This window comes from Microplitis mediator, chromosome 6, assembly GCF_029852145.1.
Source record: "Microplitis mediator isolate UGA2020A chromosome 6, iyMicMedi2.1, whole genome shotgun sequence".
Lineage (NCBI taxonomy): Eukaryota > Metazoa > Arthropoda > Insecta > Hymenoptera > Braconidae > Microplitis > Microplitis mediator.
In genome coordinates, this window is record NC_079974.1 from 22,108,220 (window position 1) to 22,135,316 (window position 27,097).

At 32.9% G+C, this 27,097-nt stretch overlaps 1 protein-coding gene across 13 annotated transcripts in view; it reads right to left on the bottom strand.

Moving 5' to 3' along the window:
- Nucleotides 1-27,097, bottom strand: part of LOC130670264 (longitudinals lacking protein-like) — a 216,444-nt gene that overhangs the window by 164,102 nt on the left and 25,245 nt on the right. Inside the window, exons 7-8 of one of the 13 annotated variants that reach the window (XM_057473572.1) lie at nt 1,470-1,718; nt 335-1,050 (exon numbers count right to left, since the gene is read on the bottom strand). The exons of 10 other annotated variants lie outside the window; for them this stretch is intronic. In XM_057473572.1, coding sequence (XP_057329555.1) covers nt 350-1,050; nt 1,470-1,718 — 950 coding nt within the window. In that variant the 3' untranslated portion in view covers nt 335-349. Of the gene's footprint in view, nt 1-334; nt 1,051-1,469; nt 1,719-20,657; nt 21,290-24,720; nt 25,128-27,097 lie in introns of those variants that run through there. 2 more of the 13 variants (XM_057473577.1, XM_057473581.1) reach the window with 2 other exon arrangements.

Sequence of the window (27,097 nt, forward strand, 5' to 3'; positions counted from 1 at the left end):
GACAATGTACTCTGTAAACAAGCGCAAAACATGACTTTGTTAGTACATTGACACTCAAAATCAATACAGTCTTCAATTTATCATTCAAACTACTAAACAAGTTTTAAATAATTGATGTTAATTATTTTCTCATCTATCACGTGTTAATACATTCACACAAATTTAATTTAGTGTTAAAATTACTCTCAATTTTCATCACCAATTTCCATTTTAATAAATCACCTAAACAAATACCAGCATCAAAAATCTCAAAGAACAAATTTTTCGAGTAAATTTTTATTTTACTGTTCAACAGATACAAAATAATAATAATTGCATGTAATAGTTAATTAAAAAAATGATTAACAAGCTAGTATAGCAATGCAACGAATTTTATTTTCTCATCAGAGTGTTTTCCTCTGCAGTGTCTTTCAACCGAGTACTGGAACGCGTGTTTGTAGTCGCAGTAGAAACATTTAAACCCCGGGGGTTTCCCGCACTCGTATTTAAGATGACGATTGAGGTTGTATCTCGAGCTGTAGCCTTTTTTGCAATTTTTATTGGGACAATTGTATGGATATTTGGTGTCCTGTAACCCGGAGAGATCTAAAACTCGGACTTTCGCGCCGCTGTGGTTCTGGACCGTGTGAGATTCTATTTCTGCGGATGAAATCGCTGTGTGATCACAGTAGCAACATTTATATCTGTTCGGTTTGCTGCAATAGTGGGTAATGTGGACAGCGAGATGACTTTCTCTGGTGAACATTTTGTCGCAGTCAATATTCGGGCAGGCGAATTCTTTGTTTTTGTTTCGGTGAACGCACTCATTTTCCGAGTGATCATCGCGCAGTTCTTGGGTTTCGAACAATTTGTCGCAGTTGGTCAGCGAACAGGCGAATTGGGTGTTTGCTATTTTTGGCAACACTTCGGCTGCTGGTTCACTGACAGCTGAGACCTCTAAGGGTTTTTTTGAAAGCTCTGATGGAAGGGAATCTTCGGTTTCTTCTGATTCCTCTGATGACTGATCGCTGTCGTCGTTTACTTCTGCGTTTTCCAACTGAAATTCTATTTCTGTAACAAAAGTTTTCCCCAATTAGTAAAAATATTTTTACCTCTGAGTTTCCGAAATAAGTCGAATCGAACTTCCATCGATTTATTTATTTGAAATAAATAATAATGAGTGTTCCGTCACGATATTTATTCAAATTACTTTAGATACAAAGTAATAGATCCAATAATTTATAAATTGACGTATCGTATTTGTTTTTCCGGATGTATCGACGCCGTGTGATTTTCCAGATCGGACTTGAAAAAATATTTATACCCGCAATAGAAACACCCGAAATTCGGGGACTTTCCACATTCATAATTAATGTGTTTTAATAAATTACTTCTCGACAAATAAATACTCTTACAATTATTATTTGGACAAGTGAAAATTGTAGTTTCTGTACTGGGATCATACAGATCAATAATATTAAGCTGCAGACCTTTGTGGTGAGTTTTTAAATGTACTTTGATGTTCCCCGACAAATGTGACTTGTAATCGCAGTAACAGCATTTGTATCTCGGCGGTTTATTGCAGCGATTTTTAATGTGATAGTTGCAGTCCGTCCTATTTTTGAACGTCTTGTCGCAATTTGGATTTGTGCACGCAAATCTTCCGTCCCTGGTTAGCAATTCTCTTTTAGGTGAAGTTCCCTCTCCTTGAAAACTCAGCAGCGGCGACAAAATGATCTCTAAAAAAAAAAACACAAGCACTTTATTAATAAAATTCCATCTATTCTATAGATTTTTGGGCAAATACTACTCTAATTATCGGCAATAAGTCAATTAGCCAAATAAATAATAAATAAAATTTATTTTCTTCATTTATTATAACATACGTCAAATTTTATTTGAATAAATAAAATACATTTTATTAAAACACAACTTAATTTTTTCTAAAATCGTTTATTTTCATAGCCGGTCATACACTGTAAAAAAAGCGGTGTTAAAAATGGAGTCATTTTAAATCCGCACGGTGTTAAAATAAAATTACACCGGTGTAGGAGGAGTAATTCACCGGTGTTAAAAATACCGGTGTTAAATCGGAGTAACCGGTGTAAAAACGGAGTAAAATCGGTGTAAAATCGGAGTAATACACTGTAAAAAGAGCGGCGTTAAAAATGGAGTCATTTTAAATCCGCATGGTGTTAAAATAAAATTACACCGGTGTAAGAGGTGTAATTCACCGGTGTTAAAAATACTGGTGTTAAATCGGGGTAACCGGTGTAAAAACGGAGTAAAATCGGTGTAAAATCGGAGTAATACACTGTAAAAAAAGCGGTGTTAAAAATGGAGTCATTTTAAATCCGCCCGGTGTTAAAATAAAATTACACCGGTGTAAGAGGAGTAATGCTCTGGTGTTAAAAATACTGGTGTTAAATCGGGGTAACCGGTGTAAAAACGGAGTAAAATCGGAGTAATACACTGTAAAAAGAGCGGTGTTAAAAATGGAGTCATTTTAAATCCGCCCGGTGTTAAAATAAAATAACACCGATTTAGGAGGAGTAATTCACCGGTGTTAAAAATACCGGTGTTAAATCGGGGTAACCGGTGTAAAAGCGGAGTAAAATCGGTGTAAAAACGGAGTAATACCGGTGTAAAAGCAGGGTAAACTGCGTCTGTCTGGAGTATTAATTTTAAAGATTATAAAACACAAAAAATGTCAGTTCTTTATGAAAATTAAAAATATATTAACACCGGTTAAAAATATCTACACCGGCGGCGGCGTTATTTTAACACCGGTCTAGAATATTTACACCGGCATCGGTTTTATTTTAACACTGTAGAATTTTTTTAAACACCGGTACAGAATATTTACACCGCTTTCGGTGTTGAAATTTAACACCAATTTTAACACCTACACCGCTTGGACTTACCCCGGTGATTTTTTACAGTGTTAAAAAAACTAGATTTTTATCGCAAGTCAACATAACGGAACTCCTCGTCCGGGTGATTTTTCAAGGAGTGACTTTTAATTCTCTCCTTGTAAGAATGCCCGAAGTCACAGTAGTAACATCTGAATCGCGGAGGTTTTCCGCACTGGAACTTCAAGTGTTTCACCAAATCGATCATGCATTTGTATCTTTTCCCGCACCCCGGATTCGGGCAGAAATTGCTGCGCGTATCGACAACAGGACCTCCCAATCTGACGACTTTTATCTCCATGTCCCCGTGTTTTCTCATCAAATGTTTCTTAATGTCTCCGGACTGGTGAGCCAGGTAATCGCAGTACCCGCACTTCCATTGCCTCGGCTGGTTGCAGATTCTCATCATGTGTTTTCTACACAAATCGGCATTTTTAAATGTTTTGTCACAATTGTCATTCATGCAGGGATACTGCAATTCTTTTGACGGAAGTCCTAAAGGGTCTGACTGTTTCCTAAGTTTTGACGATTTTATTCTTGATGATTTTCTTGGTTCTGTAAAATAAATAAACAAAATTGTCGTTAGTTTTATTAATTAAATACTCAATTATATTTTTAGCTCCGATAATTAATTATATTCTACAAATATATGTACATAAGTATACACTAGAGTGGTCCTAAAAAGGATATTTTATTTTTTTGACGATCATCTTTTAAACCAACGGCTACTTAAATGACAAATTAATAAATTAATTACAAAAATAAAGTCAGAAAAATTTAATAATCCAATGAAAATTTATTAAAATGAATCATTTCCACACAAAACAGACAAAAAACATAAAATTATTCATCCAAATTTCGTAAATTCCTCAATCGGTTTCGTTTCTTAAGTTTACTCAGCTGAGTATTTTTGAAACTGCAATGTAAGCATTTAGACCGTGACTGTTTACTGCATTGATTCGGGCAGGAATCATTGTCACCCCCAGAAGCTTTGTGGGTATCGATAAAAATGACGTCACAATTTTTGTGCTGGGAATGGACATGCCTGCGGGTATTACTCGGCCGCCATGATCTGTACTCGCAGTACCCGCATTTGAAACGGGGGGGTCTGTTACAGGGACGATTAATATGAGAAGAATAGGCGCGATAATTTTTAAATGTTTTCTTGCAATCAGGTTTACTGCAGGTATAAATTTTCTCTGAGACTTTCAGCAGTGATCTAATTTTTGGAACCGGCTCTTCCGTGTACCTGATCCGTTTCATCACGCGCAGGATTGGCAACTCTGTAAGCAAAAAAGTATTTTTAATTAGAAAACTATTCACAGAACATATATTTATATGATTACATATTCGCATTACATAAATCTTAGGTTAGATTTTCGAATAATTCGAGTCGCCATTTTGTCGGGTAAATATTTCGATAAATTACTCAGCTTTTTTTGGACAATCATTTCTGGACATTTTTTTTTTCTTGTTTTCCTACTTCGACTTTTTCATGGCTGTCTTTCCTCAGAAATTTCAAATTTCGTTAACAATCACAGGACGTGTTAGTAGATAAGGTCGCAAGCAGGTGACAATCTGACGGTTATACAAAACGAACCACAAAAAAGATGCGTCGCAAACTTGTCCCAGAGAGAGAATGAACTTCGAATCACCCCCACTACTGATAATTTCTAGACTGCGCATGCGTAAGGAAAAGTGGGAGGATCTTCGGTGCGTAGAGTGGGGGTAAAACTGAAAACACTCTCTAGGACAATTTTATATCAACGGAAAAAATAATTAATTGCTTATATTAATTTTTTTTTGTTATGTTGTGGGAAATAAAATTGATTTTTTTGTGTGTTAAATTTTATTAGTAGAATATTGGTACAAAAATTAAATTATAAACATTCTTACTGGCTAGTAGACATCAGAGATTGATAATAAGACTCGGTAACAATAAAACGGTATTCTTGATCAGGGTGTTTGGTTAGTGTGTGTTTCTTAATAACGCTTTTGAAATAATGTTTAAAATCACAATAGTTACATTTGAACCGCGGCAATTTACCACATTCGTAATTAACATGATAAATTAAATTACTCTTTGTTCTGAATTTACGCGAACAATTGGCATTCATGCAAGAAAAATCTGACTTTTCAACAACTGGGGGATTTCGCGGGCGTGATTTACCAGCAGACTCTTGGAGCTTAACGATATTCGACTCGAGACCTGGGTGACATCTGACGAGGTGTCTCTTGATGTCTGTTATTTTACGGGATCTGTAACGACAATACCCGCATTTAAATCGAGGCGGTTGATTGCAAATGTCTCTTACATGCGTGTTAAGTGACGCCTCATTTTTAAATGTTTTGTTGCAGTTCCGTTGCCTGCATACGTAACGCACTTGGTACATTTCCGCTAAATCCATCAGCGACACGCCTGTAAAATAAAAAATTTTCTTTGTCAATTTTGGGATTCCCACCAGATTCATTTTATGAAAAATTCGATTTGTTTATTAGTCGGAAAATTGCATTCATGGTTAGAACAGAAAAAAATTTGACAGTTTCCTTTACATAAATCCAAGTATTGTTTATTAGTATAAAAAAATGTTAAAATTTTTTAATGAGTATAATATTTATAATTTTTGAAATTCCACCAGTGAAAAAAAATTTTGCTCCTTGATTTTTTTTTCTTGATTGTGGAGACAAAAAAAATTATTTTCCATAAATAATTAAAATAAATTAATTGGTGTACTGGCACCTCACGAGCAGAAGTGGATCGAACTCATCAAACTCATCTGGAAAATACACAAAATTTTTTTTTTTCAATTACAAAATAAAAATTTTTTTTGTGAGCGGATTAAATAACGAGTCTGTTAATTTATTTCGTAGTAATAATTATTTAATTGATTAATTAGTGATATAAATAAAATACATTTTAAATATTTATCGCGGATTCCAATCGACGACGCGGAATTCTTCATCACGGTGCTTAGATAGTGAATGCCTTTTTATTTTATTACGCGTGACTGAACGATATGAGCAGTAGAAGCACTGGAACCTTTGAATTTTGCTGCACTGAGTTTTCAAATGTGACAGCAAATTTTTTTTCCACACGAATTCGCGCCTGCATGCGTTATTCGGGCACACATATACCGTTTTATGTTTTTTATGCCTGGGAAAAAATACTTGACTGAGTTCCCCCTGCATCGTCCAAGGACCCAGGAATCCTGAAAAAAAAAAATAACAATAGCTGGTTAATTTTTTTTATTATTAATTAGAAACAAAACTAAACACACAATTAATTTAATTATTAATTAAAAAAAAAAATACAAAAATTTTCTTCAAGTGAAATAAATATTTTTATTTTTTAATTGATAAAAAAAAAATTATAAATTATATTTGTAGTAACGCATTCTAATGAGATCAACATTTTGATTCGCGTGCCGATGCTTGGCGTGTCTTTTTACGTCAGTGACTCTGACTGATCTGTAGGGACAATATGGACACTTATATTTACGCGGTTGACCGCACAAATATCTCATGTGACCGTTCAAATATCTTTGGCTCTTAAAAACACTTTTGCAATTAGGGTTCGGGCATGGAAATTTTTTAACTTGAGTTTCAAATAAATTGGGCGCCATTCCTGGGACCGGGTCTTGGTTCTGTGAATTATTTTGTGGATCCGCTTGTTCATATTTAGATTGGTACGAATCCGCGAAGCCGTACCAAGATAAATTTGAAACTGCAAGTCCTAGAAAATAAAAAAACATTTTTATTTATTTCCGGTCTTTGTTTTATTTTTTGAGGGTGCGTGCGCATAAAAATAAAAACACCATAACCTTAATAATATAAATAACAAATAGATTTTTTATTTTTTCATTTAGTGAAAATATAAACTTATAATTAATAGTACTTTTAATTATGCCCTTGAAAAATTAATTATTTAATTAAACATTTTATTTTGCGCGGCAAAATAGAGGTCAGTTGTGTATTTTTAGGGCATTCTCAACCCCCCACTTTTTTAAAATTTTATCAATCAATTACAAAAAGTGCAGCGTAATTATAATCCGCCGAAATAGATTTTTTGAAAAAAATTTTGAGTTGTCATCAATTAGGAATCAAACGAAATCTGGTCAGTAAATTTTACCCTAAAAAATTTGACATCTCAAATTATCACGTAAAAATTTTATTAAAATTTACTCGAACTTCTCCTAGAGAGAGAATGAACTTCGGATCTCCCCCACTACCAAATATTTCTTAACTGCGCATGCGTAAAGAAAAGTGGGAGAATAGTACATCAAATATCTAGAGTGGGAGTAAAGACCGAAAACACCCGAGGTTAAGAAATTTCCGTTCGTGGGAATTTCGAAGTCCATTCAAGTAAATTTTAGTAAAATCCTATAATTCGAAATGTCAAATTTCGCGGGCTAAATTTCAAGTGAATATTTTGAAAAAGTAGGGGATGTCTGAGCATGCGCTTAACAATTCATAATACAGGACAATGACAGCTGTCTTGTCTATGATTAATTAATAAATAATTTGATTTAACAATAAATTTTTGTAACAATTAACATTAATTAGTACATTGTCTTCCTTTTTTGAATTCTATAGAGTTCGATAACTGGCGTGATTCCGTCCCGATGTTTGGTTATCGAATGTCTTCTCACATCTTTCCGCCATGTTGTCTGATAATCACAGTGCGGGCACTTGAATCTCGGTGGTTTGCCACAATGATAAGACATATGACTGCGCAAATTGTAATGCGAACTAAACACACTTCTACAGTTTGAATTCGGACATGAATATTTTATTGTCTGATGTGATCTTGACCTGCGCATGACCTCATGCCGCATACTTACGGGATCGTAATGATGAAAAATAATCTGCTTATTATCTAAAACAAATTAATTATTTTATTGTTAATAAATTATTTCATTTACTATTTAAATTATCACTTAATAATTTTAACAAACAGGTAATTAGTAATTACTAATTAGTGATTAGTAAATTTAATATAAGTAAGTAATTAATGAATTTTATTTTTTTTTTGGTAATAAATTACAATTATTTTTTAAACAAATTAACAACAAAAGTTTGCTGGCCAGGATGAATTTTACTCGCGTGTTTTTTGACGTCGGCGGCCCATTTTGACAAGTAGTCGCAGTACGGGCATTTGAATCTTGGCGGTTTTCCGCAGACAAATTTTATGTGACGATTCAACTCGTAACTGCTAGTGTACGATTTGAAACAATTTTTGTTCGGGCAATTGTACACAGTGGGAGTTTGTACCGCAGTTTGAACTTCATCACCGACACGTGGTCTCTCTACTTCCGGGTGATAATTATTCGTGTGTTTTTCCATACTAAATTTAGTGTGAGACTGGTAATTGCAGTCCGTACAATTATATTTAGGCAGTTGTCGGCAGTGGACACTCATGTGCGTCATCAGATGTCGCCGCTCTCTGAAAACGCTTGCGCAGTACGCGTTCGGGCAGTGATACGTCACAGGTTTTCCTGCTGCCCCTCGTCGGAATTTATATGGAATTACTGTAAAAAAAATTTACGTTTTGTTAATTTAATTATTTTTACTCATCTTAATTAAAAAAAAAAAAAAATGCATTCGTGTAAAATTTACATGCGAAATAAAAATAACCGTTGGTTTAAATGATAAAATTTTAATTCAAAAACAAAAAATACAAAGTGGTTGTAATGAGTCATAAAAAAAAAAATTTCTGTTAATCAAAATGTTTGCGACGATGGCCTTCCATCTGTCTGCGGGTATCACATTCAAAAAAACAGTCAGGGCAACAGTATTTTGATGTTTTACCACAGGAATATTTTGTGTGACGAATTAATTCGTCTTTTGTGTAAAAGTAACTCGAGCAACTTTGAGTGTTGGGACAGAAAAATTTATCAGAGATTTTAGTCGATGGGTTCCATAACTCAATTACCATAGACTGGTTCTTGTGGTAACGCTCAGCGTGTCTTGAAAAATTTTTCCGCTCAACCGAATCGTAATTACAGTGAGAACATTTGAATCGCGGCGGCTTCCCGCATTTAAAATTCATGTGATGCAATAAAGTTACGTTTTTTTTGAACACTTTTTTGCAATTTTTATTCGGACATGGAAAACTTTCTTCTGCTGTAACAGAAAAAATTTTGAAACTTAACTTCGATACTTATCTAGAAAATTATCAAATTAAGATAAATTTTGATAGTCACTGAAAAATTTGACAGATAAAATTATTTTGTTTTAAATTTTATTTTATAATTAAAGTTAAATGTAAAAATATAAATTACAAAATTTTTTCAGTCTTTTTGATTTACAAGAGCCAGTAAAAAATTTTATTGTCAAAAAAACATCTAATGCCGAAAAAAAAATAAGCGGTAATTTTTAAAAAATTTAAAAATTCAGTTCCGAAAAAGGCGCGAAAAATAATTAGGATGCACGTCATTGACATGCTGACTGTAGCCAGCAAACCACGGGGACTTAAAAGAACATGCGGGGCACTGATACATTCGTAATTTACCGCACTCTTTAATATGACGCTCATATTCTTCTCTGTTGTAAAAAAATTTTCTGCACGTACTATTCGCACAATAAATTTTAATCCCATTATTATTTCTTACAAAAGATTTTCCGATTTCCATAATCGCAATATTTTCAATACAATGATTTTTTTTCCCATGTTTTTTAACCCTTATTTTATTACACGAAATAAACTCGCACTTTGAGCATTTGAATTTCACCGCCTGCGCACAACCCTTCCGATGTTTCCTCAGTGATCTTTTGCTATAGAAAGTTCTGTCACATCCCGCATTGCGGCATTTTAATTTTAAATTTTCTGTAAACCAAAAATAAAAAAAAAAAAAATTAATTCAAATAAAAAAAAAAAATCACAGTAACGAGCCTTAAAAATTTTTTTCCAACAATTATTATTCAAAAATCCACCACATAACAAACCCTTGACATAAAACTACACAATTAATTTCTAATTAATTAATTAATTAAACAAATAAAAATAATTTCTAATTATAATTAAAAGGGAAGACATTGATATTCATTCCAGGATGACGAGTATGGACATGCCTCCGAGTATTTTTGCTCCACTTGGACTGATAGGGACAGTACGGGCATTTGAATTTTGGCGGTTTTCCACAGTAATTATTAATATGACGATTTAATTCACTCTGTGAATTATAAACACTCGGACAATTGTCATTAGGACACGCGTAACGTTTCACGGTATTTGCGTACTGGTTCCACTGGTCAACCACCAGAGTTTCCTGGTCCAAGTGCTGGGTGTTCGCGTGTCTCACAACGACCCCAGATTCCCAGGCGTAAAAGTCGCAGCTGGAACATTTGAATCTCGGCAGTTTCCCGCAGTCATTATTCACATGTTTGGTAAAACTTTCTCTTGTCTGAAATACTTTACCGCAATTTTTATTAGGGCATACGTTATTTATTTCAATTATTTCAATCGGACAAGACGGGTCGTTTTCGATAATCGGTCCTCGGCTTCTGTTTGCATTCATTGGGAATACAAGCATTGGATTTTTATACTCTGAAAAATAAAAATTGAAATCCAACATTACTATTAATTACCACAAGTGCAAAATTATTTACAGTAAAAATTAATTTTTCATGCGCAATTTTTAAGTCCCAGTTAAAAAATTAAATTAAAAAAAAACAACACAATTTAAATCTTCAGAAATGATTTATTTTAAAAAGTCAGGCAGAAATTGTTCGATTTAATTTAAATCTATAGTAAGTATACGAGATTCTTCACCAGGATGACTGTCACTGACATGTTTCCTGGTTTTTTTAGATGAATGAGAAAAAAAGGGGCAGTGCGGACACTTGTAATTCTGTCGTTTGGCGCACTCGTGAATAATGTGACGATTAAGTTCACCCTGGCTGTAGTAAACGCGGTCGCAGTTCGTACTCGGGCACCCGAAGATGCCCTGAGTCGAGTGATTCCACAACTGAGCTATAGAAACTTTCTCGCCTAGGTGATATTTTTCAGCGTGTCTTTGTATTCTCGAGCGCTCCCAGGAGTCGAAGCTACAGAGCGAACATTTGAACCTCGGGGGTTTCCCGCACTCGAAGTTTATGTGATAAATCAGCGTTTTTTTGCTCCTGAAGGCCCTCGGACATCCGTCTTTCGTGCATTTGAATTTCGGAGCTTCGCTTTTCGGGCGTTTGCGCACAACTGGATTATAGTCATACTCAACTGTAAATAAATACGGCAGTATATCTGCAAAATATAAAAAAAATTTTTATTAATAAAAATTACCAATTTTTTTATAAATTTTTTTATTTTTTAAGTAAATGCGCAATTATTTTGAATAAAATTAATATTTCTTTTTAAAATGTATATATATGTAAATATACTTTATTAATATGTACAATTACTATTGATATGTTTCAACCAACTACTCTTATATTTATATATTTTTTTGCAATCTAATTTAGGGCAGACAAAATGTTCTGATTGATCGGGCTCGGAAAATTTCGAATCTCGTGTGACCTCAAAATTATAATTATTTTCGGGCATGGATTTATTCGGAGATCGATATTTTTGATTGAGTGCGTGATCGAAGTATTTGTCGATGACCAGAATTTTGCAGTGGGGGTGAAGTCGCTCGATATGTTTCTTAACATCCTGAGAATACTTTGCCTCGTAAATGCAATACGAGCATTTGTACCTCGGAGGTTTGCCGCACTGGTAATTAACGTGGGTCACTAAATTCCGATGCTGCTTAAAGATACTCCGGCAATTGAAATTCGGGCACCGGAATCTGGCTGTTGGTTCTGAGTGCGGCGCGTAGTGAAATCCTAAAAAAATAAAAAAAATTTTTTTGTTAGTCGAGGATTCAAAATATGAAATTTTTTGCGGGAAAATAAATTAAAATTTTTTTTCTATTATTTAGTAAATATTTATTGTGGTTTTTAGAATCACATGAGTTGTGTATATGTATATATTTATATTTATATATATAGTAAATTTGATAAATTCGTGTTCGTCACTTTAGAAATTTTTATTAAAAGTGGAATTTTTTTTTTTATTGTGGGCACAAAAAAATGAGGTTTGAAAATAGAGGAATTTTACGATAAAAATTACTGTGGTCATTTAAATTTTTTAGTTTTTTATCTAAATATATATGATATAATTTCAAGTCAGAACGAGAAAATATGAAGCCTTTTTTTAAATTAACCGGCTAATCACAATAAATATACAATTTATACGATTGCTATCCGCAAAATTAACAACACAATGTAGCCTACAATTATTTTTTTGTACAGAAATTCAATTAACGGACGACAGATGGCGCATTAGAGGTTCGAAATTCTTACGGTAATTTTTACTATGGAATTCTTTGAAAGTTTGGTAACTTTTTGTAATAAACCTAAATTAGTACTAACACAAAAAAAAAAACAAATTCGTACGACGTTTATTAATTAATTTGAACTCCATGTTTTTACAAAATATCCTGGTAAATTTTTCTGTTCGCTCAAAATTTTTAATTATCAATAATTCAAAGAAATGATCTGAAATTTTTTAAAAAATTTCTGTCTTAACATTTCGGTTGTGAATCGAGATTTTTGTCAAGGGTTCAATTCAGAACCCGATTTATTACAGAAAAATTTACCATGGAAAAAAAATATCAAAATTAAAAAAATTACATTTTTACTTCTCCTGAAAAATTTAAAAAATGGAAACTTAACTGAGAACGTCAGTAGTTAATAATTATACGCAAAAAAAGTACAAATTACTGTGACAGAAATTTAAATTTTTACCGCGACAATTTTTTGCCGCCAAATATTTGAACATTTTCCTGGTAAAAATTTCTCTCAGTAATTTTTACTGCTATAAAAAAATAAAAAATATGAAAGTTTACGCCAAGACTGTTTGGTTTCCTTTGATAATCCAAACATCAAGATGGGGATGAACGTTACGAATATGACGTCTTACATCGAACCCATTTTTGGCGCGAAATTCGCAGTAGGGGCATCGAAAACGCGGGGGTTTGACGCAGTTAAATTGATAATGATGAGTTAGCTCAAATTTTGTGCTGAACTTCATAGAACAGTTACTATTAGGGCATGCGTAAACGCGAGATTTGACTGTTTTCGGTGGCTTTTTCGGGGCTTCAGTCTTCTTCGAAGAAAGCGGTCCCGGTCGTTGCTGCCGGTCGTGACGTTTCAAGTGCCGAGTGAACAGACGTTTTATCGGCGACAAATAATCGCAGTAAGGGCACTCGTAATTAACGGCTTTGCCGCACGCACTGCGCATGTGTTTTGTCAAACTGCTCTTGTTCTTAAAAACGTTACTGCAATTAACATTCGGGCACTCGTATTTGCAGGCCGGTTGGTACTCATTGTCTTCGTCTTCCGGTGGTCCGATTAGCCCAAGTCTTATCAGCCTCACCACGGGTGTTTTCAGTCCTGGAAAACAAAAAATATAAAAATATATTAGACCAATAGTTCAAAATTTCAGCCGCGGTTTTTTAAAACAAAAATTTCTTTGAAATGGTGCAGGATTTTTGGAGTAAAAAAAATTATTAATTAATGAACGTGTAAGAGAAATAATTTAAGAGCGATATATTTACAAAAAAATACATAGTAATTTTTAAAAGATTTATTTATATTTATTACAGTAATTAAAATTCATAAATTCCTGTAAATATTTTTAAAAAATTCGGTTTTTTAAAATTTATTATTAACTAGATATATATTTTTAAAACACGATTTATAATCAAATATATTTATATTAATATATATTTCAATAAAAATAATTTAGTTGAAGTCCTGATTAAAAACTCCGAACGCACCCGAGCGAATCCGATTGAGTTTCGTCAGATTCGGAGTTTTTAATCAGGGAGATCCTTAGATACTAAACTATAAAATTTTCAGGTAATGTAAGACCTTCAACAATTAATAAGTAAGTAATCAATAAAAATTACTGATGTTTTTGCTCGATAACATCAACATCCTTGCCAGGATGAATGGCCAAAATATGATGGCAAATGTCCGCAGTGCGCTTGGACTGATGCTCGCAATACGGACACTTGAACCTCGGCGGCTTGCCACAGTAATGCTTAATATGAAAATTCAAAGTACTTTTCTGCGCGAAAGTGCTCTTGCAATTAGGATTAGGACACGAGAACCTGTTCGATGATTTCCCGTCCAAGTTGTTGAGTTCAATGACCTCAATCTTCTGGCTCGGATGCTGGGACTTCGCGTGCCGGGTTATCTTAGCCTTCTCCCACGAGTCATAATTACAGTGCGAGCATTTGAATCTCGGCGGTTTTCCACATTCAAATTTCATATGCCGCGTCAAGTGTTTCCTCCACTTAAAAGCACTTGTGCAATTAGCATTGGGGCACTTGTACTTAACCTGTACATTTTCCGGCGGGATATAGTCTACGTCATCGCTCTCAGTTTTAATTACCGTAGCAATAGAAACACCCGTTCCTAGACTCGTTAATTCAAAGACCGGGGTTTGAAATTCTGAAAAATAAAAATTTTATCATCAAATTAATGAAAATTTTTTTTTGCAAATTTATTGTTTGTAAACTTAAGTGATATTTTATTTTTCCATTACTATTTTACATCAGGGAAATCCAAACTTTACATGCGTCATTTAAAAAAAAAAAAATTTAAGGAATATTTCCTAAAAAAAAAGCTAAAAAATTTCAGAATTAATTATGAAATTTTTTTATATCTCCTTAATTATATTTATTTATATTTATGACACTTATAATGAGTTACAATTATTAATGATTAATGATTAATGATTAATAATTAATTTAATAACGGAAACATTTTTTTCCGGATGAATGCAACGAATATGTCGTTTTATGTTCGTCGATAATTTTCCGACGTGAGAACAGTAGGGGCACTTGAACCGAGGGGGTTTTTCACAGAAATGTTTAAGATGATAACTGAGACTGTACTGTTTGTTAAAAGTACTGCCGCAGTTCTGATTCGGGCACTTAAATTCCCCTCTAGTTCTGTCTGATTTGTACGATTCGACAGACGTCACTGTTTCATTGGGATGCCTTTTCGTCGTGTGTTTCATAACCTCACGTTTCCGCGGACGGTAGTAACTTCTGGAGCACATGAAACTCGGCGGTTTTCCACATTCAAATTTCATATGCCGCGTCAAGTGTTTCCTCCACTGAAAAGCACTTGCGCAATTAGCATTGGGGCACTTGTAAACCTGTAAATTTTCCGGCGCGATGTAGTTTACGTCACCACTCTCAGTTTTTAATATCGTAGCAATAGTAGGACCCATTTCTAGACTCGTTGATTCAAAAACGGGGTATTGATATTCTGAAAAATAAAAATTTTATCGTCAAATTAATTAAAATTTTTTTTTGTAAATTTATTGCTTATAAACTTAAATATTTTATAAAGGGAAATCCAAACGTTACATGCATTAAAAAAAAAAAATACATAATTTCAGAATTAATTATGAAATTTTTTAATCTCCTTCAACATGTTTATTTATATTTATAAAACTTATAATGAGTTACAATTATTAATGATTAATGATTAATAATTAATACTGTCTAATAACGCGATCACTTTTTCCCGGATGAATGCAATGAATATGTTTTTTTATGTTCGTCGAAAATTTCCCGACGTGAGAATAGTACGGGCACTTGAACCGGGGGGGATTGCCACAGAAATATTTAAGATGATAAGTAAGACTGTACTGTTTTTTGAAAGTACTGTTGCAGTTAATAATCGGGCACTTAAATTCCCCTCTTCTAGCTTTGTACAATTCGACAAGTGTCGCTTTTTCATTGGGATGCTGTTTCGTCGTGTGTCTTATAACGGCCTGTTTCTGTGGCGAGCGGTATTCGCACTTGGAGCACATGAACCTCGGCGGTTTTCCACATTTAGATTTTATATGTCGCGTCAAGTGTTTCTTCCACTTAAAAGAACTTGTGCAATTAGCATTAGGGCACTTATAAACCTGTACATTTTCCGGCGCGATATAGCCTACGTCATCGCTCTCAGTTATTATTGACGTACTAAAAGTAACACCCGTTCCTAGACTCGTTGGTTCAAAAACCGGGGTTTGAAATTCTGAAAAATAAATTTTCGTCATAAAATTAATTAAAATTTTTTTTTTTAATTTTTGCACATCAACAAATAACATTTTATTTTTCCGTTATTTTACATCGAGGAAACCTAAACGTTACATGCGACATTTAACAAAAAAAACATAAATTTAAGGAATATTTCCTAAAAAAAAAAACTAAATGATTTGTGAATTCGGAAATTTTTTAATAGCTCCTTAAATATATTTATTTATATATATTTATAACAGTTATAATAATTTACAATTATTAATATTAATGATTAATGATTAATGATTAATAATTAATACTGTTCAATAACGCAAACACTTTTTCCCGGATGAATGCAGCGAATATGTTGTTTTATGTTCGTCGATAATTTCCCGACGTGAAAACAGTAGGGGCACTTGAACCGGGGGGGTTTGTCACAGAAATGTTTAAGATGATAAGTGAGACTGTACTGTTTTTTGAAAGTACTACCGCAGTTCTGATTCGGACACTTAAATTCCCCTCTAGTTCTGTCTGATTTGTACGATTCGACAGACGTCACTGTTTCATTGGGAAGCCTTTTCGCCGTGTGTTTCATAACCTCACGTTTCCGCGGACGGTAGTAACTTCTGGAGCACATGAAACTTGGCGGTTTTCCACATTCAAGTTTCATATGCCGCGTCAAGTGTTTCCTCCACTGAAAAGCACTTGCGTAATTAGCATTGGGGCACTTGTAAACCTGTACATTTTCCGGCGCGATGTAGTTTACGTCACCACTCTCAGTTTTTAATATCGTAGCAATAGTAGGACCCGTTTCTAGACTCGTTGATTCAAAAACGGGGTATTGAAATTCTGAAAAATAAAAATTTTATCGTCAAATTAATTAAAATTTTTTTTTCAATTTATTGCTTATAAACTTAAATATTTTATTTTTCCGTTACTATTTTACATCAGGGAAATCCAAACGTTACTAAATTTAAAAAAAAAACTACATAATTTCAGAATTAATTATGAAATTTTTTAATCTCCTTAAACATGTTTATTTATATTTATAAAACTTATAATGAGTTACAATTATTAATGATTAATGATTAATGATTAATTATTAATAATTAATACTGTTTGATAACGCGATCACTATTTCCCGGATGTCTGCGACGAATATGTTTTTTTACGTTCGTCGAAAATTTCCCGACGTGAAAACAGTAGGGGCACTTGAACCGGGGGGGTTTGTTACAGGAATGTTTAAGATGATAAGTGAGACGCGACTGTTTGATAAAAGTACTGCAGCAGTTAATATTCGGGCACTTAAATTCCCCTCTTCTAACTTTGTCTGATTTGTACAATTCGACAAACGTCGCTGTTTCATTGGGATGCTGTGTCCTCGTGTGTCTTATAACGGCCTGTTTCCGTAGTGAGCGGTATTCGCATTTTGAGCATTTGAATCTCGGCGGTTTTCCACATTCAGATTTTATATGTCGCGTCAAGTGTTTTTCCCACTTAAAAGAACTTGTGCAATTAGCATTAGGGCACTTGTACTTAACCTGTACATTTTCAGGCGCGATATAGTCTACGTCATCTCTCTCAGTTTTTATTACCGTAGCAAAAGTAACACCCGTTCCTAGACTCATTGGTTTAAAAACCGCGGTTTGAAATTCTGAAAAATAAATTTTTGTCATAAAATTAATTAAAATTTTTTTTTTTAATTTTTGCACATCAACAAATAACATTTTATTCTTCCGTTATTATTTTACCTCAGGGAAACCCAAACGTTACATGCGACATTTAACAAAAAAAACATAAATTTAAGGATTATTTCCTAAAAAAAAAAACTTAATGATTTGTGAATTCGGAAATTTTTTAATAGCTCCTTAAATATATTTATTTATATATATTTATAACAGTTATAATAATTTACAATTATTAATATTAATGATTAATGATTAATAATTAATAATTAATACTGTTCAATAACGCAAACACTTTTTCCCGGATGAATGCAGCGAATATGTTGTTTTATGTTCGTCGATAATTTCCCGACGTGAAAACAGTAGGGGCACTTGAACCGGGGGGGTTTGTCACAGAAATGTTTAAGATGATAAGTAAGACTGTACTGTTTTTTGAAAGTACTGCCGCAGTTAATATTCGGGCACTTAAATTCCCCTCTAGCTTTGTCTGGTTTGTACAATTCGACAAGCGTCACTGTTTCATTGGGATGCTGTTTCGTCGTGTGTTTCATAACGTCGTGTTTCCGTGGCGAACGGTAGTAACACTTGGAGCACATGAACCGCGGCGGTTTTCCGCACTCAAAGTTTATGTGTTTCGTTAAATTGCTACGCCATTTAAATACACGGTTGCAATTTTCATTCGGGCAACCGTAAACTTCGTCCTGGAGATCTCTCCCTGCTGCGCGGCGGCCATATTGAATTATATAACCTGTAAAACATAAATAAATACAAAAAGAATAATTAGTATCTTTGTAAAAAAAATTTTTTATTAATTATCATTAATCTTATTAATTAATAAAATTAGTAAACAATATAATTATATATTTTTTATACATTTTGTCCTTTTCGTCAGCTAAATTTATTTTAAAATTTATTTTAAAAAATGAATGAATAATTTCAAAAAATTTTGTATGTTTAATTTTAATTAACAACTGTAATTATTTATGTTCATTAGATGGATTAAAAATAGAGACCTGCTGATACTTTGGAGTCTTATCACACATATAACTGGTGTGATAATTCAAAGCATATAAATTTGTGAAGGAAGCGCCGCAATCTGTGTTGCCGCATATAAATTGTCCCGTAGGCACTTCGTGTTTTAGTATTTGATGACTTAAGATCTGCTCGGGCTGAAGATCCTGACTACTGTTAATCAGAGGATTACTGTGCTGCTGATTAATCGCTTCGGTTAATTGGTTAGGATGCTTTGCGCTTGCGTGTCTTAGCACGTGTTGCTTAAATGGCGACTGATAATCACAGCGCGAGCATCGAAATCTCGGTGATTTTCCGCACTCGTATTTCATGTGACGCGTCAAATTACTGCGCCAATTAAATACTTTACTGCAATTTTTATTCGGACAGTGGAATTCCGCGGCGTCTATTGCTATCACACAGTCGTCTGTACTTTCAACTTTAACTTTGCTTCGGGGGTTTATTTGTTTTACCGGCGACGTTGCTGTCCAGTCTGAAAAATACAAATTTTCGAATTGTTAATAATTAATTTTATTTATTTCCTGTTATAAAAAATCATTTAAAAAAATTTTTTAATTTTCCCAAACACCGTAGCGTTATTTTTAAAATTACTTAGCAAGTTTGTTGAAAGTCCTAAAAAAAATTAATTTTCAATCAGGTGATGGATCAAGAATTTTATTTAAATTATTTTACATACTTATTATATATTTTAATTAACAGTAATTATTTGCCAGACGTTTATTTAATGAAAAATACAAGCAGGTACATGATCACATTAATTAATAAAGAAACTATTAACCCTTCGGCACTCACGGGTTTTTTACGCGCTTGCGCAAAAGGAAGTCAAATAACTCGAAGTCATGGCAGCGAAATGCTGACGGGTTAAAGATCATGAAAGCGATCAATTATTCTAACTTCCTCTTTAGGATGTTGCAAACTGATGTGCATTACAATGGGATTTACTTTCATAGTCTGGAAATTACATTTAGAACATCTGTATCTAGGTCCATTCTTAGGACGACATTGGAATTTAATATGATGAGTCAAAGATCTCTCAAGTGAAAATATACGATTGCAGTTTAAATTCGGGCACCTAAAATACCCGAGCTCAGATCCTTGACTTCGTATCTGTCTATTTTCTACATCATCTTCTTCGTCTTCTTCTTCATCATGAATTTCAAACTCTTCTCCCTCTACTTCGTCTTCATCTTCATCTTCTTCATCATCATCTTCTTCATCCAGAACAAAATCTTCGTCATCTTCGTCATCATTGTCAACTTCTACCTCTTGACCTTCGTCTTCTTCTTCGTCAAGATCAATCACCGGTTTTTTAATTTTCTTCTCTTCTTTCTTAATGTCAACTTTTTCTTCCTCGAAATCCATAACCTCTATTTTAATTCCTGAAAAATTAAACAAAAAAAATTTTGTTAGAAAAAATTATACAACAAAATTCAATTTATCTTAGAAATTAATGCAGTTTAGTCAATTCATTAACATTTTGAATTTTTTAATAAACAATTTTTATTAATTAACTGTTGAAAAAAAAATACAAATATTTAATTAAACATCCAGTGTTTTTTTTGTAATCATTTCGACATTTGTTCGAACGCAATTAATACATTTCTAAGAGAGCAGAAATTAATTACTATTTCTATAAATACTACCGTGTAAAAATTTTCCAAAGTTTCCCGCGAACTTTCAAATTTGAAACAATTCTGCATAATTCGGCTTGAAAATTTCTGGTTTTAAAAACTTTGAAGCCACTTATGAACTTTTCAAAAATAAGTAAATTGAAATTTTTTTCAAAATTCCAATGATCAAATTTCGAAGCTCACTATAATGACATTTGGAAAAACACTTTTTTTACAAGCAGTTTTTGAAAAATTTTGATCATAACCTCTAAGCGAATCACCAGATAAATTTTTCAAATAAATTGTGCGCCGCGAATTATAAACAAATAACTAATCCTACGACTTATCAAAAAATAAAGAAATTTGAATTTTTACAACAAAAAATAATTATTCAGTGCGACGGCACTTGTGATGGATCAAACTTTGTTTGTGTTTATAACTTTTCAAACAATCAACATTACTGCAAACAAAGGGCCCGTTTGCCAGTCGCTCATATTTTTTTTTCTTGAACAAATGTTCGTTTTGTTCAACAGCTTTAACACAAGTGTCCTTGTGAACAGTTTTTGTGTGCCGATTAACGTCGCTTATGTACCGCGACTGATAATCGCAGTACGTGCACTTGTATCTCGGCGGTTTTCCACAGATTTCTAAATGCCCCCTCAAACTTCGCTCGTGACTAAACGCGCTGGTGCAATTGCTGTTAATACACCGAAATTTTCCGTCCGGATCCATCTCGAGAATTTCCGCGGGCTCTTTCTTAACAAGATGCTTTGTTTCGATGTGTTTTTTGAGGTTATGCTTCCAGCACGTTTTGTAATCGCACTCATTGCATTCAAATCGCCAGGGTTGCCCACATCTGTACTGAACATGATGAACAAAACTCGGATGTTTGTTAAAAAATCTAAGACAATCCGAATTCGGGCATCTGTATCTTCCTGATGTGAGATATCGTTTATTTTTCTTGTAACTTTTGTAAGCGACTCGCATCATCGGGACTAATAAATCTGAAAAATAATAATAATAATATTTGTTATTATTTATATTAATAACAAAATTTCATATTTTTTAATTACAGTTCAAAATCATGCTGAAAAAATTCTTAAAAAAATTTTTATTTTGCATTAATTACTTTTATTAATTAAATTTCGTGAAAAAAAAAATTTTGAGGGAAGAAATAATACGACAGTATAAATAAGAAATTTTTAATGATAATTAATCAATTTTTCATTTTTTTTTTTTTTTTTGTTTTTCCTTCAAACAAACGTTAATTTTCTTCATCTTTGGCGGACTTGTCAGTGTGAACATTTTTTGTGTGACGATTAAGAGCACCCGAGTAATGCGACTCATAATTGCAGAAATTGCACTTGAATTTCGGAGGTTTTCCGCAAATTCTCATGTGTCCTCTCAAACTTCGCTTGTGACTGAACGCGCTCGGGCAGTTTTTATTTAGGCAATGAAATTTTCCATCCTCATCCTTCTTGACAATTTCCGCGGGCCTTCTCTTAACAATATGCTTCAATTCGATGTGCTTTTTCAGGTTATGCTTCCAGCATGTTTTGTAATCACATTCATTGCATTCAAATCGTCGAGTGTTTTTTTTGCAATAGTACTTGACATGACTGACTAGAATTTTCTCTTCGCTGAAAAATCTACGGCAGCCGGTATTTGGACATCTGTGTATTCCTGATGTGAGAATAGTTTTATTAGACACGTAATTTTCGTAAGCGATTCGCACCATCGGGACTAATAAACCTGGAAAATAATAATAATAAAATTTGTTATTATTCACATTGATAACAACAATTTTAATTTTTTGACTACAATGGAAAAATCACGCCGGCACTTCTTAAAAAAATTTTTATTTTAAATTAATTTCTAATAAATAAATAAAAAAATAATGAAGGGAATAAATAATACGAGAGTTTAAAAAAAAATCAATTTTTATATAAAACTTTTTTATACATAGACGTAGATACAAAAATTTAAGTTATCTACTGAGATTCAGCCGCCATTTTGTCGGCTATGAGTTATGCGCAGAATCTTATGTGCGGAAGAACTTCAGGTTCACATTTAAAGACTCTGTGACAATTGAGAGGTAGACGAAAAAAATTTCCTGTACATATTATCATCGGAGGTTTTCAGACTGAGACTTTTACCAGGATGTCTGATCGCCGTATGCCTCACCATGGAATTATGCTCCCGCGCTTTGAACCCGCAGTGGTCGCATTCAAAAAAAAAAGGTCTTTTATATTTTTTAAGCCGCCGAAATTTCTTCTTTTTTTTTGGTGGCTGGAAACTTTCTTTAAGCCGCACCAGCTGAACAAATGGAATTTTCAATCCTGTAAAATAGTTAATAATTTTAGTAAAAATTTATCATAAATTTTAATTCAAATTCGAAGCGCTTATCATTATATTTTTTTTGAGCGGGAAATTTAAAAATAATTTTTATTTATTAAATTTAGTGAAAAAAATTTTATTAAAATTAATTATATTTATTTTTGGTAAATTAACATAAATTTATATAAATTTTTGTTCTAATCTCTATAAATTAATTATAGTTCTTACATATATATTTTTTATATAAAAAAATAAATAATAAATATTTCACAATAAAAATCGCGGGAAAAAAATTTTAAATATTTTTTTAAATCTAAATATTTACAAGTCTGTAAAATGAACGTAATTAATTAGTACAGAGAAGAGTTTGATCGACATAAACAACATCACTTCCTGGATGTATAACTTGGACATGTTTTTTAATATCCGCGCTCCATTTTGACTGATGTTCGCAGTAGGGGCACTTGTACCTCGGCGGTCTTCCGCAAATTTTCATGTGTTTGTTCAAATAGAACTCGTCATTGAATGTACTGCCGCAGTTTATATTCAAACATGAAAATTTACCCGGCACTCGGGAACTGTATCGCTCGACGACCCAAATCTCTTGTCCCGGATGCCTTTTTTTGCAGTGCGTCTTAACATTGCACTTCATGTGGGACAAATAATCGCAATACGGGCACTGAAATCGCGGAGGTTTTCCGCAATGATAATTAACATGCGTTCCCAAGTGACGTTTTTCTTTAAATACACTCGTGCAATTCGGATTCGGGCAGGGATATTTTTTCGATTTTGCCGAATTGCTTCCCCTGTATTTATTTTCCCTCCCCATTTCACCGGCAAATGTCTCATGCTGCATCATAAGATATCTTGAGTCGTACCCTGGAAAAATAAATAAAATATTTATAATTAATAAATAAATTTATCAATTAAACTTTAAAATAAATCACAATAACAAAAATAAACTTAATTTCATCACAAAAATATAAAATAAGCAATTAAATGAAAAATTCAAACTACAACTAATTTGAAGTTTTATTTTTTAGGTTATTGTTTAAAATTTTTATTAAATACAATACAATTAATTACATGGTCAATAAATATTATCAGCTAATAAATTTCATTTTATTTTTTATTCAACTCATGCCTGATGTTCTAAAAACTCCTAAAATTGTCCCAGCACAAGAATATGTACCTCAGGTTTTATTTTCTACCCCCACTCTGCAGTAGAGTCTCCCACTTTTCCTCGCGCGTGCGCAGCTTAGAAACAGTCAGTAGTGGGGGCGATTCGAAGTTCATTCCCTCTCCGGGACAAGTTCGTGTCACGAGCAAATAATCTAGTCGCTAAATATGTTTAGAATTACTAATATATCAAACTGTCGGTCTATAAATAATTACGTTAATTTTTTATTGGTTCAAAATATAAAAATAAATAAAAAATGAGCGGTAAAAGTAAAGAAGTGTCCTAACCTCAGTTTAAAATTTACTTTGCAAGTAAAATAATTCACAGAAATCAGACATTTGTTGAATAAAATACAACATAGCAAGTGCGCTAAGTAATTAACCGTCAAATACGATGCGCACATATTACGCGCACCTGCGAATGTGTTAAAAACATTCTGCCGTATAAAGACTCACTTAGCCCACTCACTATGCAATGAACTATTTTTTGAATCAATAGTGATAATAAACAGGTTTTTCTGCCATTTGATTACAGGATTTATTAGTAATATTATATAATTCAATCACAGCATTATCGTAATCAGGATGTTTTCTTCGTGCGTGTTTCTGTACATCGTGTTTATACACAGATTTGTAATTACAGTAAACACATAAATAACGAGGTGGTTTACCGCACTCGTGTTTCATATGAAAACGTAACCGATACTGATTCGCGTAAGTACTTCGACAATTTGGATTTAAACATGGATATTTAACTAACGTTGTCGACGACTTCTTAGTAACAACTGCTGGGTAACTATAGCCTGTAAGAACACAAAAAAAATTTTTTTCTTAGTCATTTGGTCACAATTATAAATTACCATTTATTAATAATAAATAAATATACAATAAAAAATTTCTTAGGTAACTAGCAGATAGTGATAAATAAATATATTCATGTAGTAAATTTGCATGTATTGTTTACGTGGTACTTTAAATAATTAAATGACTTGAATGTTTTTTTACAACAGTCTCTAGGGCAGATGTAATTAGCTACAGATTCATCTAATTTATCTAATTTTTCTACTTCAACTACATCCATTTCGAGGTTAGGATGCATTGTTTGGACATGACGCTCGACGTCTTTCCGCCATTTTGACGCGTAGTCACAATACGGGCATTTGTATCTCGGCGGTTTCTCGCACTGATGCTTGATATGATAAGACAAATTTTTTTTCCACTCAAAACTCTTGTTACAGTTCGGATTCGGGCAGACAAATTTTGATTTTATTCCTAAATTATTTTTCGGTCTCCCTCTTTTTTTCGTCGATTTTAAAACTCCGTGTTCTGTAAAAAATTAAAATACTTCATTAGCTCAAATATATCCATATACATTTGTAGTGTACATAAATTTCACAGTTTAAAAGGATTTCAAAATAATTTAATTAAATAAAATTTCTTTTATTTATTTTTTTGGATTTTAATAAAATCGGCATTACATTAAAAATATTAATAGGAATTATTACATTTATTTTTTGTTAAATTTAAATTGTGTTTGTTGTACTGGTTCGATTAAATCGATTATTTGTAACCTCTGGTTCTTGTGCTTAATTTTAGTGTGGCGCGTAATTTGAAATTTTCGTTTCCCGGTGTACTGACAGTAAGCGCACTGATACCGCGGCAAAATTCCGCATTCTTTGACGTGTCTTTTAACAGAATACTCGGAGTTAAATATTCTGGGGCAACTTGAACACTGGAATTTATCTCTATCTACAACAAATTTTTGCTGATCGACGGCCCCTGGATTGAGGTGAGAATAATCCAGCATCAGAAGCGAACTCGGTAACATTAAGTCTGCAAGCAAATAAAATAATCGGTCAATAAAAGCAATAAAATAACTGACAGGTAAATTGAAGCATTAACAGAAACATACAGAGAAAAAAAAATCAAGTGTGCGGTAAATAAAAATTTAAGAAAATTAACAAAGAAAATTTATTTATAAATGTACAATAAATTAATCAATAATTTACAATACTTTAAATTATCAATTGCACTTTATATAAATGACCTGAGAATTTAATTTTTTTAAATAAAATTAATATTTAAAGTTTTTTTTTCTCAGCAAAATGGATGCCGACGATTTTATTGTCGATTATGTCGATCGCGTAAGTCGTGCAATTGACGTGCCGCGTTCTGATGTGTTGCGTCACATTCGAAGTGCGTTTGTAATGCAAATCGCAGTATGGACATTTGAACCTCGGCTCTTGCCCGCACTCATATTTTAGGTGCCTCGTTAAACTGTAGTTATGGCTAAAAGAACTGCCGCACAAATTTGGGCAGACAAATTTTTTCATCGGCGCGTTGTCTAGCCAACTTTCGGCCCGATGATTTTGCTGGTTAAGATCTTGAATTGACTCGCTGATAAAATCTGTAAAAAATATATTTTATTAATTAGTTTAAATGTATGAATATAAATATATAGTAGACTGACAGATAAATAATATATTACAGTTTTCTAATTTTCAGACGCTCGTGCACAAAATAATATTTTCAATCTACGTTACAGTTTTCTTTATTTATACATTAGTCAATTTATCTAAAATTCATTTCATTGTCGCCGTTGAATTATAATTAAAATTCCTGATTTTTTTTATAAACAATCCACAGCCAGTCTTGTCATCAACGCGCAGGACTTTGATGATAGTCCGCAATAATTAAAAATTTCATTTACAAATTAATTATTTACACAGAAACTAAAAATTTTTTGGCTCAAAAAAATTTTTCTTGTCCTAAAAAATTTTTTGTATTAAAAATTTAAAAAAAAAAATTTTTTCTCGCCCCAAGAAATTTTTTTTTTTAATTCGCGCGCAGAAAAAAAATTTTCGATTCAATAAATTTTCTTGAAAACTTCAATTTTTTCGGGTAAAGTAAAAATTTCCTGACCAAGAAAATCTTGACTCGGTTCTCAAAAAAATTTTCTTGACTCAAGAATTTTTTTCTGTGATACTAAAAATTTCTTAGGGCAAATAAAAATTTTTTTGAGCCAAAAAATCTATTTTTTCTGTGTACTTTTTACATATATTTATATTTATGAATTCCACTGTTTACGAGGTTTATAATTTCCCAGTGTATCTACAAAATAAGGTTTCAAATTTTTGTGAATTCTCTTAGCATGATCGACAACATTTCCCGCGCGCTTAGCCATGTGCTCGCAATAGGGACATTTGAATCTCGGCAACTGTCCGCACTCGTACCGCAGGTGGTTCTTCAATGTCAATTTATGACTGTACACTGACGGGCAATTTGGGCACTTAACT